We start from the raw sequence: 17,747 nt of genomic DNA, 5'->3' as shown, positions 1-17,747 counted from the left end.
GGAGCTGCTGTTGGAGAGATGGATCTGCTCCACTACTGCGCGCTTTGCTAGTCGCGCCTCCGGCGGACTCCAGCAGCCAGGCGGGGGTTGGCGGGAGACGGTTTTGCAGGTGCGGGAAGCGGGCGAGGGAGGAGCCAGGTGCGCGGTGGCACTCACCATGGGCGGGAAAGGAGCTCTGCGAGGTTCAAAGCCCGCCTCGCCCTTCCCCACCACCCCTCCCCCACATCGCTGGATGCTTAGAGAAGTTAGACGGGCGGCTGCAGGGACAGCATAACTGTCAGTGTGCGCGCGCGGGCGCGTTCACGGCCGCAAATGAGGAGCCCTTTGACTCTCCCGCCCGGTTCCAAGACCCTGGGGGGCCTCCGCTGTCTGGCTCTTCTTCAGTTGCCCAAATCCTGGCCTGGGTGTGTGCATGAGTGTATAGGGGTGCCCGGGCCCGCCCCAGATCCTCTTCTCACTTCATCCACTTCCTGCGCCCCTTCCAGTTTAGGATCCTCCCCTAATCCCTCTGGGTCACCATGGGGTCGCCAGGGAGAGATTTGTGTTTAATTCCTGTCGCTACTCGGAGGAAAGAGAAAATAAAGGCACCAAAGGCAAGCAGAAAGCAGTTTACTTCAAGCCTTTATTATTGTAGCTTAAAAGAAGTTTATGTACAGGGAATATTTCCAGCCAAACACTCACTGGATGGCCTTTGAATCAGGGCCCTCCATCCCCTGGCCCCGCAATGAGCAGCTTTGCCTAGGAGTAACCTCACTCGGGCCCAGGCTGTCCCCCTCCTCCCTTTCTCCAGACTCCGCGGCCCAAACTCTGTTCCCCCAAGGAGTCCTAGCTTCCCTCTCTCTCTGGGGCGCTGTGAACCTTGCCAATGCCCCTCCTGCCATCTTCTTCTGGCCTCAAAACAGACCATCACCTGCTCCCCACCCCCACCCATTTGCGGAGGTTTCCTCACGGAAACTCAGAGCACTCTCCCCTCCTCGCTTTAGGCGCTGTTTCGAGCCTCCTGCAGTTCGGAGCCAGCTCGTGGTCAAGACCAGTTAGAGATAGTTCGTCATCAGCAGTGGGGCTCGTGCGCGCCTAAAACAAGGGGGGAGGGATAAACCACCCTGCCCACCCTTCCCCATCCCCGAAGAAACCCTCCCCCAGACTCAGGGACAAGAAGTAAACACAAAGCAGCAGGGCTCCCTGCGTGCGACAGGTGGGTGCCAGGCAACTAGCGCTAGCCTAGAGCGCTGCAGGAACCCAGCTGCGCTCAGGGCGCGCGAGGCGTGGCCAAGGTCTCTGCGCTCTGAAAAGCTGGGCGCTTGATTAAAGGCGCTCTGGGAAGGTGTGAAAAGTGCTGCAGGGGCAAGTCCTGGGGGCACACAAGGTGTGGTGAGCACCGCATCAGTGCTGCCAAGGAGATTTCAAGCAAGCCAGGTAGGTATAAGTGAGAGACAGTCACTGAAGTCCCTGGGAGGCAGGCTCAGCCTAAGATCCGCAGCTCATTGTATCTGCCCTGGGGACCTCGCCAAGCTTGACTTCCTTTGGGGGTGCTTGTACGTGGGCTTCAAAGGCCCGAAGGCCCAGCTCACCAAGTTCAGTCAGTTGACCCGTTGTTGGCTTACAACCGACGGGGCCGAGTGCCGTGCAACTGCTCATCATAGCGCTCCAGCCAAGTGCGCAGCTCTGAGACCTGGTAGCCATCTGGGCCACGGCCTCCCTGGTACATGATGGTACCACTCTGGATGACGTAGAGGCGCTCGAAGTAGGCGCCATATGCCGAGCTGCTGGAATTGGCCATGGTGTCCAGGACCAGAGCGCAGCCTGGCGCACCTTGCTGCAGCACCCTTGCTGCGCTGACCCGGTCCTCCAGGCTCCGGTGTTGGGGAATGATGTACGGGGAGTCTGTGGTGATCCAGCCGTCGGAAGGATGTGCTTCCTCAATGTAGATGATGAGAAAGTCGACGTCGCGCTGGTACTTGGTGACCAGACGCTGGAAGGCGCTCATGCGCGCCATGAACGGTGGTCAGGTGCAGCTGCCGAAATTGAGCACCAGTGGTCGGTTCCCTTGGGCATAGTCTAGGATGCGCTGGCTCCGGAAGCCCTCAGGCAGGACCACCTCCGAGTTGGGCGCTGGTCCGCCCTCGTGTGCCTGCTTGAAGAAATCCAACTTCTGGCCATGCCACACGGCCTTGAGCGACGCCAGGGTGCACAGGCGGTTGTCGTCGGACACGCAGATGGGTGGGTCGTCGGGGGGCACCTCCTCGCCCTCACTATTGAGCTCCACTTCGGGTTCGGGCTGGCGGCGGCGGCCCAGGAAATGCTTGCGGATGCACAGGAAGTCGAGGAGCCAGAGCATGAAGGCCGTGCCTAGGAAGCGCGGGAAGAGCACGAGGCACGAGGCGGTCTGGGCACAGAGCCTCAGGGAGTGAAGCAGCAGGGAGCGGAGCATGGTGGCCGTGGGCCCCGAGGCCCCCGGGGGCCCCTCGCCTTCTCCGACCACCAACCGCGAGGCGGCCTGGCGAGGCATCTGGGCTTCGCCGTGCGGAGAGCTTAATTTATAGCCGAGGCTTCAATTGGCGGGAGACTCCACCTCCGCCCAGGCCCGCCCCCTTGCAACTTGAGCCCTGAGGGATCACCCAGTGCTGTGGCCAATGCCCTAGAAATCGTGGGTCGAGGGCGGGCACTGGCAGGAGGGGGGCGGAGCGGTCCGGCCAGGGGCGGTGGGGGCGGGCCTGAGTCCTGCAGCCAGCTCTCAGGGGCGGGGGACTCAGGCGCCGCAGCCTCCCGGGACTAGCAACCCGACCGGGGACCTGGGCGCCCGCGGCGGAGGTCCTCCAGCTGGCGCGAGCTCTGCGCGCGGCCCCGGTCTCCGCGGCCTGGCTCCGGCCCGCGCCCCTCTCGCCGAGCACCTGAGCCGAGTTCCCCGGCGGCCGCCGCGCCGCGCCGGAGCTCCGGTTCGCTTCCCGCGCGCCGCCGCCAACGCCGCCCACGCCGCTGCCGCTCGTGCGGGGCCGCTGCCCAGGTACCGAGGGAGTCGGTGTCCGCGGCCGCCGCTTCGGTGGCCCAGGCTCCCGCCCCGCCGAGGACGCGGACCCGCGAGGAGGCAACTTTGCGTTCCCGCCGCCTTCCCGGCTCGCCCGCGGGCGCCGCTCGACTGCCGGAGCCCGTCCGCCCGCCTCCCGCGCGCGCTCACACTCGCGCCTCGCACACGGCCGCCCCCCGCACCGCCCCGCCACGCACACCGCGCTCCGCGCCCCCCGCCGCTGCCCGAGGCCGCCGCGCGCCGCCCCAGCCCGCGCAGCCCCGGCCGCGCCCGCCCCGTCCCATCTCTTTGCCGCTGAGCGCTGCGGATCCCGGGTCAGCGGTCGCCAGGGTCCATCTGGGAGGTGCGGAGGGCAGGGCCCGCGGGCAGGTTGGCGCTGGCGCCGGAGACGGGGAGGACTCAGGAAAGCAGCGCGGGCCCTGCGCCCCGGTCCGCTCTGGAGGGCCCCGGGCGCAGGGCGCTGCGGGCGTGGGGCGCGGGGCAGCGGGCGCGGGGCGGCGCCGGCCCCGGGCGGCTCTCCCACTAGGGGTAGCTGTTGCCTGAACGCCGGAGCGCTCCCCTCTCGCCGCTCGCCTCGCCCGGCTCAGCCCTGGCCGCCGGGCGCACCCGTCCCGTTCGTCCCCGGACGTTGCTCTCTGCCCCGGGAACGTCGAGACTGGAGCGCCCGAACTGAGCCACCTTCGCGGACCCGGAGTGCGGCGGCCAGACTCACCGCGGAAGCGCCGGGACGCGTAAAGTGCGTACTTTCAACCGCGAACGTGTGCTGAGGCTTTTAGGGGTGCGGGGAACTCCCCAACTCTGCGGAGCCCTGATCGGCTCTGCTGCCGCGCCTGAGACCTTCTGATCCCTCGCTGCGCGTGGTATCTGGCCGGCGACTCCGGGATTAGAGGCGGCGGGGTGGGGACGTGCTTTGACCTGGGGTCCTCCGAGGCTGTGGGCAAGTCCTGCTTTGCCTTAGCCCAATGCAACCCTCAGGGCGAGGCTTCAGTCCGGTCTGGGGAGTTGGGCTGTCCAGAACGCCTGAGCACAGGGACTTGTCTGGGGCTCTGGGGCTCTGGTCTCCTAAGTCCCGTGAGCAGCCCAACTTCTTGAGACAGGGACAGCGCTGTGTCCCGGGCCCTGTAGGGCGCGGGAGGCTTGCTTTCCGCGGCTAAGGAAATTGTCCAGAGAAGTGGACACCCGGCAAAGAGTCCAGCAGCGCGCAGGTGGACACTCGCCTTGGGTGGGGGTCCTCCCCTCCGGTTTCACCCCCAGGGCAGGACCCTTTGTCCCACTAGACACGTGTTTCCATTAGGTCAAGACCCCCGAGTGTGTGTGGAGGTCGGAGGGGCTTGTGAATGTGGCCCCTAATCTTTCAACTAGTCAGCGGATCTCTGCTGTTATGGGCAGGGCACACACCCCGAAACTTCTCACCCAGAGGGAAGCCACTCTGGTCCCTTTCCCACTCTCCCCAGTGCCTCCACGGCGCCCCTCACCCCTGGGCAGGGGTGTTTCAGATGGATTAGGAAATTCTCCTTGAGCCACACCTGACTGGTGAGGGGGGTTCCAATTGGTGTCCCCCTTCAGTGGGGCCCCTGTGTTTAGCAGATCAGCTCCTTTCCAGCCCCTTTCTTTGCGGGAGAGGAGAAGGAGCAAGTAAGAAGCCATGCCTCCTACTGGGTAAGTTCCTGAGAGATCTGGGGGCTTCTGAGGTCACCTCCTCCTGGGTGAGGGCAAGAGGTTTTGATGGTCTCAACTTTTGTTGGGCGATTTCAAATCCTGATTCCTTGATTCTGGGAGGTGCCAGTCTGGGGCTAGTGGCCTGCCCCCACCCATAAGGGAGTTGGGGCACTTTCCACATATAGTCTCAGAACATGAAAAGGCCACTGTGGGCCCAGGAAAGCCTTCCTGGGATGTGGTGGCCCTGTGTGTGTGTGTGTGTGTGTGTGTGTGTGTGTGTGTCTCGTACCTGTGTGTGCACAGGTGTGTGTGTGGAAGGCAGGGTGGGGGCAGGTCCAGCCCACCTGTGGCAGTGGACCACACTCCTTCCAGCCCTGGGAGTACCCAGGACACCTGCTTGTCCCTAGGTCTATCACTGCCCTAGGGTCTGCTGGTGTCCCTTGGTTGGACAGGCTACAACCTCACCCCTGGGGATTCCAGAGCACTGGGCAGGGAGCCCAGACCCTTCTGGCTCCACAGCTTCCTGGGCAGGAGCCAGAATGAAGACTCAAGGTCCAGGTAAGACTGGCTTCAGGGTCCTGGAAGCTGCCTGTTGCCTCCCACTCCAGCACACCCCCCCCCCCCAGCTCACTCTCCTCTGCCCTCTTCCCTCGGCCACCCCTGACTCTCCTTCCCTTCTCTCCAGGGCCACACCCCACTCACTGTAGCTCACCCTTCCTGTTGCTTCCCCTATAGTCCTGACTTCTCCCAACTGTCCAGAGACAGAGAGTCCTGGCCTAAGGCCAGGGCCCAGGGGGACCCAAGGGACGGGGGCCTCAGTGGGCCTGGCAGGCTCCCTGCTGGGACTTCTCCTGCCACTGGACCTGCCCCTCCTGCCTACCCTCTCCCAGCTCCAGCAGGGGGCGGACAGGGGAAAGAAAAGGAGGGACATGTTGAACTGGGTCCATTTGGTGTCTGGGAGCCACTTGGAGAGAGGGAGGGGGCAGGGGATAGGGGCAGAGCCCTGGCACTGCGAGTCAGGCTGGCCTTCGGATGGCCTGCTCCCAGGAGCACAGTCCTGGTGGTGTCCGTGAAGGGGAGGGCTTGGTGGACCCAGGTGCTGTGCTCTCCCTCCCACTGCTTCCGTGTGGAGCTGCGGGAAGCCACAAGTGCAGCCCGTGTCTCTTCTGGTGGAGCCACCCCCATCCATGGTCAGAGGGGCCATCAGGAGACCCCTCATGGGGCTGGGGACGTCCAGTGGCCCTCCAGGCCCCGCCCCTGAGGCTTCAGGGGGATGGTGTGGCCCACACATCCAGAAGAGTTGGAGAATGACATGTGGGTGCCCCATGCCTGGCCCTCCCTCCTCACACACTGGTGAGGACAGGGCAGCCCTTCTTGGCCACCCACTTCTGCCTTCCCCTGCACCAGCCTCTGGATGCCCCAGGATTCCTGGGGCTTACCTGCCTCTGAGCTTCCACTTGGGCTGTTCCCTCTGCCCTTCCCCTGGAGACTCCCATTCTTCCTCCATTCCTACCATGGGCCTCCACCTGGGCCCACCTGCCCACAGGGGCAGCAGAGCCCCTGACCATGCCCTCGCACATGCAGCCGGAGGACACCCCTCTGCTGTGCCTTCCTGTGGCCACGGCCTTGGTGGGTGTGGATTCCCATGGCTTCTGTGTCTGCCTCCTGCGCACCCAGCGGCTCCCAGGCTGGACACCAGGACTCTGGACAGGCACCCAGGGTGTTGGGGGGGGCTGCCCAATAAAGATTTGTGAAACAAGCAAGGAGTGCAGCGTGGACTCACTGAAGACTCCTTATTTGTGGAGAATTTCAAGATATTTTGTTCTGCTCTTTGCACACGCTCGGTGGTGATGAGCAAGGGGGGCGTGTCAGCACAGTCTCCTGGAAGTCCCGTTGGGGTGTGGTGTCTAAAGAACACGCCTGTCCGCTGCCTCTGGGGCCAATCTGTTTCCCTTCCTGGGCTGACCAGGCCCTGCCAGGCGCCAGGCCCTAGGTGGGGGTGCATTTTCCTCCTCATTGGCTTGGGGAGCGACTTCTCCGCGCTTCCTCCCACCTCAGACTGAGGCTGAGCATGTGGATACCCTGTGCAGGCTGGGAGGGTGGCCCAGGGCTCAGAGGAGTAGTCTTAGAGGGTCCCCAACACATCAGGTGTCTGTCCCTTTGGGAGTTTGAGGCAGAATGGGGTGACACAGTGGGGCCCAGGGTGGGCAGCCTGGAAGTCTGTCCAGGAGAGCTTGTGGGGGACCCAGGGCTGCACTTGGAGGTCTGGGAGGCAGGCCTTGGTGTTTGCTGTGTGGCCCTGGACCTGGCCTGGCCTGAGCATCTTTCCAGTGCTGTCCCTGCACTGCTGTCTACGACAGACCCCAGGATCGAGGACATTTGGGAGAGACCCCCCCTTCCCCTGCCTGCCGCCCTGGGGCTGTGAGACTCCCGGGGAGGAGGGAAGGCGCCTCTGTGTGGCCGCCTCCCCCACGGTTTAGCCCATCCCGCTAGGCCCAGCCTGGGCGCTGACTTGTCCTGGCAGCAGTGCACGCGCAGTGGCCTCACCCTACTCCTTGGTGCTGGCCAGCCTGGGAGGTGGGGGCAGTGCCTGGCCCCACTGGTTCTGCCCAGGGACGCTGACCTCACACCAAAGCAAACCCTGGTCTGAGCCCAAGGGTGGCCAGAGGCCGCCTTTGGTTCCATCCCTCTGTTCCATCTGTGACCCTTTCGGGCAAGAGGTGGGGTCCAGAGTCCCTTTGCTTCTAGCAGGCCCAGCTTCTAGAATGTGCTGTCACTGACACGGGGCACATGCGTGTCTGTTCACACCCAGCCTGCTCCTTCCTGGAAGCTGCGGAACACAGAAGATACTGCAGGTGACAAGGAAGAAGCAGCAGCAGGAAAGACACTCCCCCTGGGGACAGGGTCCAGCGTCCTCCATGCTGGCCAGGGAACAGTTGCAGATGTTGCCCTGAATACCTTGGTGGGAAAATCTGACTGGGTGTGATTCCCAAGGTAAAAACGGGCAGCCCAGCCTTGGCACACAGCACCTGGGCCAGGCTGGGCTGGGTCTGATGCTGGCAGAGGCTCAGTCTAAAGTCGGCCCTGGGATTCCCGAAGCCCAGATGTCTGGGGCTGTGTGCAGTCACTAAGAAGGGGCACCTGGCTGCCTGGGTGGAGAGAAAGCAAGAGAGGAAGGCGACCCCCCTCGCCATTGCCATGGCTCAGACACAGCCGGAAGGGAAGGGGCGGCAGAGAAGGTTGGCCCCCTTGGGTGGACCCTCCTCCTGAACTGGTGTCCCCTGGGCGGGCCCCTCACCGGGCTCCAGTCCTCACCAGGCTCCTGGACGGCTTCTGGGCTTTCTGCTCTCGAGGAGCCTCCAACCTGGCAGGGGACCTGGTGTGCTCAAGGAGGGTGCAGGGACTTCTGCCGCTTGGGCCAAGTAGGATGGCACCTCAGGAAGTGGCCTAGGCAGGGGGACAGCCTTCGGTTCTGTGCAGCTCTTGGCTTTGAAGTCTGGCTCCTGGGAAAAGACCAGCTGTCCTTGTCCTCCTTGGTAGGGGCCTACATGCTTGGCTCCCCAGGGCAGGACCCTGGGGGGCGGCAGGTGGGCCAAGTGCCGGGAGGAGCTAGTGGGCGGGGCTCCCGTGTGCCCACAGGGGCAGCTCCTCTGCCGGCCCAGCTGGGTGATCTCCGGGAGCTGTCTGCACCAGCATCTGGCTGTTCCCATGGGAAATGGGTGGGACTCTTGCTTCCACCTCCAGGAGGGTGTGAGTGAACATGCAGCTCCCTGAGCCCTGCATGGAGAGCCCCACGGAGAAGATGGCCGCCACTCTGAGGCCACCGCCATCAGCACCGGGGGCTTCTGCCGCAAGCCTCCCTGGAAATCCCACTTTTGGGTACTTCTGGAGCTTACGTTCAGCCCCTCCTTCTTTCCAGGTCTACACATAGTGGAGGGGCTTCCTTTCACAGAATTCCCATCTCTGCAAGTCCTCTTAGAACCAGTTATTTTCCAGTCTCCAAAAATTGTGTTTTGTTAGGACCCTTGAGGTTTGTACCTGGCTGAAACAATACAAACTAAATTAAGCAAAGAAGGGATTTCCTGGCTCCAGTCAGTGAAAAGTCCTGGAGGAGCATGCCTTCAGGCATGGCTGCATCCAGGTGCTTGACCTGGCTTTTGGCTATGTCTCCTGTTGCCCAAGTCTTACTCCAGGTGGGTCTCTCCCCAGGAGCTCTGGCTCATGTGGCACATGTCACAGCCACCCCAGAGGAGATACCATAATTTCCATGGCAGAAATCAGGTGGGAAAGGCTTTGGGTTGGATCTGGGACTCAGAGACGGCTTTTAACTCATGTGAAGTGACCAGATTTTCTGGCTGGGAGTGGAGAGGGGAGAGGTTCGGGCCACACACACTCACCACATGGTCCCCAGGACTCTCTGTGGAGATGGTGACAATCCTAACAATTCCCCAGAGACTAGTACTAGCCCCATTTTGCAGATGATAAAACAGAGACTTGGAAGCAGACTTGCTGGTTAGCTGGAGGTTTTTCCTCGGGCTCCTCTGGGGGCTGAAGGGGACCACCTGGCGGGGAGGACCGGGGGGGGCAGCAGGATGCAGTGACTTGGTCTTGGCTTGCAGGACCAGGAGCACAGCCTGGGGACATGGAGCTGGCCGAGCAGGCTGCAGGGTTCCCGGGGCACATACTGAGCAGGACCTGCCGCAGGCCAGAGGTGTGAGCCTTGGCTTCCTGGGAATGAGCGGGCCTTGGCCTGGTTTATTTTGCTTTGGGAATTTCGTGGTTTGTGGGTGTGTCCTGGGGCCAGGGGAACTGGCCAGAGGAAGAAGTCGCTGAGCCTGTGAGGGCCCCTCAGCTGGGCCACAGCCTGGGAGGCCCTCTGGCTGTTGTCTCAGAGCCAACATTTGGTGAATGGTGTCGCCAGGGCCCCTGGGCTGTGGCAGGGTGCCAATACCAATTGGCTGGGGCCATCCCATCAGGACCAAGCCTTCCCACCTGAGGGGATACGCCACCTCAGGAATCTCACAGACCTGGGTTTGGGTCCTGTCTCTGCTTTCCAGAGGCTGTGGGTCTTGGGTATGTTCCTGAACCTCTCTGGGCTGCAGTCTGCTCATGTTTGGGGGAATAATCATCCCCTTTCCTATGGGCTTATGGGAGCTTGGGAGGCAGTGCAGGAGATACCGCTTGCGGGAGCTCAGGCAGCAGCAGCTCTGTGTTTGATTGCTTTTCCTTTGCTAGAGTCTGAGGGATCCTATGGGGCAGCTGCGGCCCTTCAGGTCAGGGGCTTTGCACAGGGCGGGGCAGTAGCCATGCGTTACAGTGGACTGAGTGCTTCCTTTGCCTTTACTGGTCCTTCCACCCAGAAGACGGACCCTTCCTGCCTCTCCACTGGCCAGCTACAGGAACTGATCTTGTCCTGCCAGTCTTGATGGCTGTCCCTTCCTGCTTACCTCCTACAGTGTCCCCTCTTCTAGTCAGTCCTGGCATTCCAGCCATCCATGACTCTCCCACAAGGCTGTGGGCCTCCTGAGGCAGGTTTGGGACTGAATGACAGGTGCCTGCTGGGCTCTCGTGCAGTGGGGACAGGTCCCAAGAGGCTTCTGGATTTGGAACTACTCCTGTGTGACCCTGAACAAGCCCTTGGCCTCTCTGTTGCTTGAAGGGCTGGCCTGGAGCATCTCAGAGCAGGTGGCATTACCGGGGACTCGGGGGCCCTGTCAATCATTGTCATAGCAATTCTGGGTGAGGAAAGACCACAAAACCACGAGCACTCGTTTCTCAAGGCCTGGGGCCCTCGTGATCCTGGTGGCTCCCTGGCATGCCCAGTGCTGGCCGGCTGCCAGCTGGATGGTCACGGCTGGACCCCCTCCACATGTCTCTGCTCCTGTGCTGGGCTTCCTAGGCCAGGTGTGTCAGGGACAGCAGAGCACAGAGGGGCCACTCTGCAGCCTGCTGGCGCCGAGGGCTCCCCCACCCACCCCGGGAAGTCCTGGGCAGTGCCCTGTCGGGGCGGAGGCTCCAGCAGACTCCTCGGCATGGCATGGGGGCTGGAGGAATGCAGGAGCGGGGCCCTCTTTGCAGCTGCCACGGGGACTGGGTCAGGGCTCGCACCTGGGGCCTCGAATCTGCATGGCCCGCCGTGGCCAGGCGACAGTGCTGGACCAACTCAGGGCTGCGTTTCTTTACCCGTGGTTCCCTGCGTCCTCTGTGGCAGGATTCTGCAGCACTAGGGAAGGTGGTGTCGGGGACAGGGACGGAGACCCTTCACTCTTCTCAGAGCTCCTTGTGCTGTGGTCTGCAGGGCACAGATGCGCTGGACAGGCCCTTCAGGGAACGGCCAAGCTTCCCGCTCCACCCCTGCCCTGCTGTGTGGCCTGGTCGCGTTCCTGCCCCTGGGGCTCTGTGTCCTCACCTCTACGCGGGGACCTGCACAATCGCCACTTGCCCAGGGCTGTGGTTCAGCAGGTCTTGGAGGCAGCCATGGCCGGAGAGAGAGGACGAGGGAGACAGAGAAAATGTGGGGGCAGGGCTAGTGCCTGTCTCTGGTGCCTGACTTTCCCTTCTGGAAGCTTCCGCTTACCCCTGTTAGGAGTAGGGGTTGAATGGGCAGGAGGGGGGGGGGGGTCAGTGTGCGATGGAACCCCTCCCTGTGGCCTCAGTGACCTCACCCTGTGAACCTGGGAGTGGCCCTTCCCCGGCCTCCATTCCCCGCCTGGGGCTGTACCTGAGGGTTTTGTTTTGTTGGTGGAACAAGAGCTCATTATAGTTACATGGGTCCTCTGGGCCGGAGAGAGGGTTCCCCCGGACGACTGTGGAAAATCCACTCCAGATCATCTTCCAGGCGCAGAGTGAAGCTCACGACTGCTCTCCCTGGTGCACAGAAGGAACAGGAGGCTTCAGAACTTCGACTAAGTGCCTTCTGTGTGCCAAGTACTAAGCTAAGTGTGTTTTCACATGGGGATCCTGCAGCGGGGGTCTCTGGGCACTCTGCACAGCCACAGAGTGGATGCTCTGGGAGTGGAGTAAGTGCCAAGATCCACACAAGAAGTGGCACCGCATGGCATCTTCACCCACCATCCACCACCTATCTGCCTGCCCATCCACCCACCCACCTGTCCACCCATCCATCTGTCATCTGTTATCCACCTGTCCACTCATCTTCACACCTCTCCATCCATCAATTCATCCATCTATTCATCCACCAATCCAACCACGCACCCACCCATCCCTCTGTCCATCAATTCATCCATCCATCCCACACCCATCCTCCCATCTGTCTATTCATCCATCCTATCCATTGACCCATCCATATATTTGCCTATCTATTCATCCATCCATCCACCAATCCAATCACTCATTCACCCACTCTTCTGTCCATCAATCCATCCACCCACCCAACCATCCGTCCTTTCATCCATCCAGGTGTTCACTCACTTATCCATCAATTAATCCATCTATACACTTATCCATTCATCCATCTACCCACCCACCCACCCACCTATCCATCCACCTGTCCATCCATGGATGGATCCATCCATCCATCCATCCATCCATCCATCCACCCATCCATCCATCCATTCATCCACTCATCCATCTGCTTATCAGTCCATCTGTTTGGCCATCCATCCATCCACTTATTCATCCATCCATCCACCCACACAACTATTTATCTACCTGTCTGTCCATCCATCCATCCATCCATCCATCCATTTATCAGTCCATCTGTTTGGCCATCCATCCATCCATCCATCCATCCATCCATCCATCCATTCATCTGTTCATCAGTCCATCTGTCCATCCATCCATCCATCCATCCATTCATCTGTTCATCAGTCCATCTGTCCATCCATCCATCCATCCATCCATCCATCCATCCATTCATCAGTCCATCTGTTTGGCCATCCATCTATCCACTTATTCATCCATCCATCCACCCACCCAACTATTTATCTACCTGTCCGTCCATCCATCCATCCATCTGTCCATCCATCCATCCATCCATCCATCCATCCATTTATCAGTCCATCTGTTTGGCCACCCATCCATCTAACCATCCATCCATCCATCCATCCATCCATCTATTCATCAGTCCATCTGTCCATCCATCCATCCATCCATCCATCCATCCATCCATCCATCCATTCATCAGTCCATCTGTTTGGCCATCCATCCATCCATCTATACATCCATCCACCCACTTATTCATGCATCCATCGACCCACCCACCTATTCATCCACCTGTCCATCCATCCATCCATCCATCCATTCATCCATCCATCCATCTGTTCATCAGTCCATCTGTCCATCCATCCATCCATCCATCCATCCATCCATCCATCCATCCATCCATTCATCAGTCCATCTGTTTGGCCATCCATCTATCCACTTATTCATCCATCCACCCACCCACCCAACTATTTATCTACCTGTCCGTCCATCCATCCATCCATCCATTTATCAGTCCATCTGTTTGGCCATCCATCCATCTAACCATCCATCCATCCATCCATCCATCCATCATCTGTTCATCAGTCCATCTGTTTGGCCATCCATTCATCCATCTATCCATCCATCCACCCACTTATTCATTCATCCAGCAACCCACCCACCTATTCATCCACCTGTCCATCCATCCATCCATCTATTCATCCAACTATTCATCCACCTGTCCATCCATCCATCCATCTATTCATCCAACTATTCATCCACCCATCAATCCATCCATCCATCCATCCATCCATTCATCAGTCCATCTGTCCATTCATCCAACTATCCATCCATCCACTCACCCACCCACCCACCCATCTGGGACCTGCAGTGCATAGCTCTTCTGAAGATCTGAACCAGCCCCTTTCCTGGAGGGACTCAGGACTGGAGAGGGGAGGGCTGAAAACCCAGGATGGTATGGATGTCGGTTACAGTGAGGCCCCCCAGAACACTACCTGAGGGAGTGGGAGAAGATGGGACTTGCCACCCAGGGTGACTGCATGGTTGTCCTTGCAAACAGTGTAGTCTGATTATGAATCCAGTGCCTGTGGCTAGTACCACAGTCTGACGATGCTGATGCTGGTGGACAAGTCAGAAGCCCCAGCCTGCAGGTCCTGCACAGAGCAGTGACTTTGCGTGACACCGTAGTGAATAGCCACCAGACTTCAGAATGCCCTGCTCTGTTTGGAGAGGGACAGGTTCGGCTGGGCTCCCACTTGGATGCGAGTGGGGGGTCAGGCAGATTGACGGCACAGCCAACCTGCAGGAGGCCGGGGTGTGGTCCCTGCACATCCTGACCCTCATGTCCTCCAGGTGCTGGGAGGCAGGATGGGGCAGCGCCTGGTGCCCTCTGCAGCAGTGCAGGCCTGGCCCCTGGGGCCGCCTCCCGCCTTTCAACTTTTCCCACGGGGCCATCAGGGCCATCAGCTCAGGTCCTCCTGGGACTCCTGTTGCCCTGGAGATTAAGACCAGGCATCTTGGGGTGGTGCTAGAGGGAGGCGGGTGGCACGTAGGTTCCTGGGGGGACAGCAATGGTGCTGGCCCCAGGACAATCTCAGGTGAGCCATAGGAGCTCACGTGGGGTGGTGCAGGGGCCGTCAACCATCTGTAACACTGTCCCACGAGGGTGGGAAGGGACAGTCTCCAGTGCCCAAGCATCATGGCCAGGCAGGTGGGGTCTGTGACGTCCCAGAGGCCTGGTGCTCTGGGGAAGTCTCTGCACATGGACCCTGGGGAGGCCCCTCTCAGTGAATGACCCCTTGTGCACGAGAGTTCCTATCCCCATCCAGCAGACTTAGAACCAAGGACAGGACCCCTCACTGGGGGTGCTGTGAACACTGGGGAGAGGGCGGGGGGTAGGCTGGCCCTGTGGCTCCTCCGGCCTCTGGGGCTGATGAGGTCATGATTCTGGGGTATGACCTCTGGAAACCCTGGGAACTGCTCCCAAAACCCCAGGTCTGCCAGGGCCCTACTGGGGGTGGGCTGTCCATGGGTGGGGCCCAGAAGGCCTAAGCACTACCCCAAAGAAGGGCTTGGAACCCTACAGGGCTGAGTCATGCTGCAGGAGCTGTGGCCAGGAGCCTGCAGAGTGGCAGAGGCCAGGGTAGGGAGAGCCACGCGGTCCTGGTTCTAGAGCAGATTCTGAGAGGGGCAAGGCTGGGTGGAGTTTGGCAGGTGGACTCTGGTGCCGGCGAGAGGCCTGTGCAGGAGAAGGTGGGCTGTGCCCTCTCCCTCCCCTCCCCCTTCCCTCCCGAGCCCTGCCTTCCTTCCTGCCCCCACCCCTACTCCACGGAGTCAGAAGAAGCCCACACAATGCCCACGCCCTTCATGGCAAGAGACTTCTGCAACCAGGATCATCGTGGGCCCAGCTGTCCCTGGGATGGGGACAGCCTGGTGGAGACGATGCAGTCCCCGGGTACCTCCTACCCCAGGCTCGGTGGACACCCTGCTCCTGGGAGCTACAGACCCTGCTGCTGGCAGTCGGCAGGAAGGGGCGTGGGGTCATTTGAGGTCAAGGGCCACACAGGTTCTGGGTTCTTGGAGGCCAGCTGCCCATTGGCCAGGATGTGGTTACCTCCCCAAGACCCTGTGCAGGCATGGCCACTCCTGGCCCTGTCCTCTTTGGGCAGCATCCCCTCTGGCCAGCTGGTGGCCTTGGAGGGATTCTGGGGGCACCTCTGTCCTCAAGAAGGGCTCTTTGGAGAGGGAAAACGAACACATTTCAACACCTCCAGATTCTGAAAATGGATTTCTCCCAGGGAAACAGAGACTCAGAGCGTGTTCTCTTCCCTGAGAGGGAGCCAGGAAAACAGCGGGGGGGTGGGGTGGGGGGGAGGGGAAGAGGCCTCAAAGAGAACCAGTGGGAACTGGGACATGAAGTCAGACAGACCTGGGTTCAGATCCTGCTGACCACTTACTGCTGTGTGACCTGGTCCTGTAACTTCACCTCTCTGAACCTCAGTTTCTTTTTCTGTTCAACAGGGTAATTCTTCTAAGGGATGCTGGAGGGTGGCTGTGGATGGAGCAGTTCCATCTTCACCCCTTCTCCAGGAAGACAGTCTTAGACTGTTTCTTAAGGATGGCCAGAACCCCAGGAGGGGTCCAATAGTGCCTGGTATTCTGGTTTGACTGCTTGGCCTCAGTGAGGGGACCAAGACTCTAGGTTCCAGTTTCTTCGGCCATAAACTGGGGACAGGATTTCTCCTGCAGGAGGTCACTGGGAGGATTAGTTGGCCAAGCAGGCCCTGATTGCCTGGGGTGGAGCCTCTTCTGGGTGGGGCCTGGCTTTTGAGGTCCCTCCCTCCAGGGAAACCACCCCCCACCAACCCCCCCCCACACACACAGCCAGCTTGCAGGTCTGGGTGTAACGGTCCCTCCCAGGATAGGCCTGGCCTCACCGCCATGTCTCTGGGGACTTTGTAGCTGCCTCCGCTTGGGCCTCCACTCCTCTGAGCTCACCTCCTCTCCGTCTTCCAGGCTGGGGTTAGAATTGCTCTCTGCTCGGGAAGCTGCCTGGCCGTGGAGCTGCCCACAGCAGCTGAACGCATCGAGGCTGCTTGGCCTGGCCTCTGGGGCCTCCCCGCAGGGTGTCCACTGTCCTGTCCAGCCCCATCTCCCACCCCTGCTGGCACAGATCTGACGTTCCACCCCTTGCATTCCGGCCCTCTCCTCAGCAGGCCAGGAGGTGCGGGGGGACCTGAGCCAGCTAGAGAGGGGCTGGCAGAGGCTCAGGGGACGGTGCACAGGTCACATCCCAAGAGGCCTCTTCAGACTTCTCCTCAGGTTGCCTTTGCTTCTCCTGGTCTGCAAGACCTCAGGACCTGGGCTACCCATGGTCCTGGGAGAGGGGAGGAGACTGTGCCCCCTGAGCTCAACCTGGACGCATTGACAGATTCAGATTCTGAGACTCCCTACATGTGGCTACTTGACAGAATCCTTGCCAATGACATGTCAGAAGTGATCTATGAAACTCTGGGTCCTACCCTTTGAGGGAAGAGAGGTATCTTTCCCTTTTCTCCCTGTTCCCCTTATTGAACGATAGATGTAATGGCAGGAGTTAGAGTTGCCATGTTGACTGTAGGATGGAAACTGGTAGTTGAGGATCACCAGGCAACAAGGTCCTAAGAACCTGGGTCAGTACATGTCACCTATCCTGCTGAAAGCCAGACTGTCATACGGAGGAGAGATTTCTAGCTTGCTTAGTCCTGTGTAATTTTGGCATTTGTAACATCAGCAGAACTATATCCTCATTAAAATAGAGATGCCGACCAACTGTATATAGAATGACCAAATGATCACTAACAAGGGGTCAGCAAGCCACTGTGTGGAGCCTGCTTTTCAGGTGCTGCTCGGGAATCCCAGTAGGGCTGTGTTTGTGGGTCTCAGCACTGCCTGTGCTGGGTGCAGATGCATGACCCTGGCTGAGTCAGCAATGGCTCAGGGTTCTGAGGCCTGATTGGTGACATGCAGGACCAGGCTCAGATGACAGGGCAGAGGATGGCAATGGAGGCCCACCTGTGTGGCTCTTCTCCACGTGAGTCATGATGCAGGGTTCAGGGGAGAGGGAGCCCCCCACCCCCTTCTCTCCTCTCCTTCCTCTTCCTGCACCCCAGCTTTCCCGGGGGCACTGGTGGGCTTCATGAGCCCAAATGAAAGCACTCGGCTTGTAAGGACGGCTGCTTCTTAATGATCTCAAAGTCCCTGGACGCCGTCGAGGAGAGAGGGGCTCTGCTCCAGGACCTGCTTCCCTACTGCAGAACCCGGGCCCTTGAGTGTGGCCATGAGCCCTGAGCCCCAGCCACCCTGCGGGACCTGGTGGACGGGCCCACTCACCAGGAGCGTCGCCCTCCCTCTGCACCCTGCTACGAGGTCGCCCTCCAAGAGTGAAGGAAGGACCCTGGGGGTGAAGCTCAGGAGCCAGAAGGGCAGCCTGGGCGCCTGGGCTCAGAGCCTGGCCAGGAGGGACCAGGACGCCCTGGAGCTTCAGGAGGATGCGAAGGTGGCAGGACTCGGGGACCCCCGGGTGTGGACGGCGTGGTTCAAGGCCACTCGCTTCCAAGAACCGATACGAGGGTAAAAT

The 17,747-nt window shown here is 60.4% G+C and overlaps 1 protein-coding gene and 1 long non-coding RNA gene across 3 annotated transcripts; one reads left to right on the top strand and one right to left on the bottom strand.

Moving 5' to 3' along the window:
• Positions 1–1,207: 1,207 nt before the first annotated feature.
• Positions 1,208–3,196, bottom strand: DIO3 (iodothyronine deiodinase 3). The gene has a single exon (XM_081290259.1). It carries the CDS (start codon positions 2,507–2,509, stop codon positions 1,601–1,603), a length of 909 nt encoding a protein of 302 aa, XP_081146385.1. The 5' UTR covers positions 2,510–3,196; the 3' UTR covers positions 1,208–1,600.
• Positions 3,197–3,383: 187 nt separating this feature from the next.
• LOC308647057 lies at positions 3,384–6,393 on the top strand. 2 transcript variants are annotated; one of them, XR_014021571.1, is made up of 4 exons: positions 3,384–3,761; positions 4,592–4,684; positions 5,137–5,242; positions 6,269–6,393. It is a non-coding gene; the product is annotated as an uncharacterized lncRNA (long non-coding RNA). The 2 variants fall into 2 exon arrangements; XR_014021572.1 differs by lacking the exon at positions 6,269–6,393 and having other exon boundaries at positions 5,137–6,253.
• The last annotated feature ends 11,354 nt before the right edge of the window (positions 6,394–17,747 follow it).

Source organism: Spermophilus citellus (genome assembly GCF_964194105.1).
Source record: "Spermophilus citellus genome assembly, chromosome: 4".
Lineage (NCBI taxonomy): Eukaryota > Metazoa > Chordata > Mammalia > Rodentia > Sciuridae > Spermophilus > Spermophilus citellus.
The sequence above is the reverse complement of the archived record's forward strand: the minus strand, read 5'-3'. Positions and strand labels throughout refer to the sequence as shown.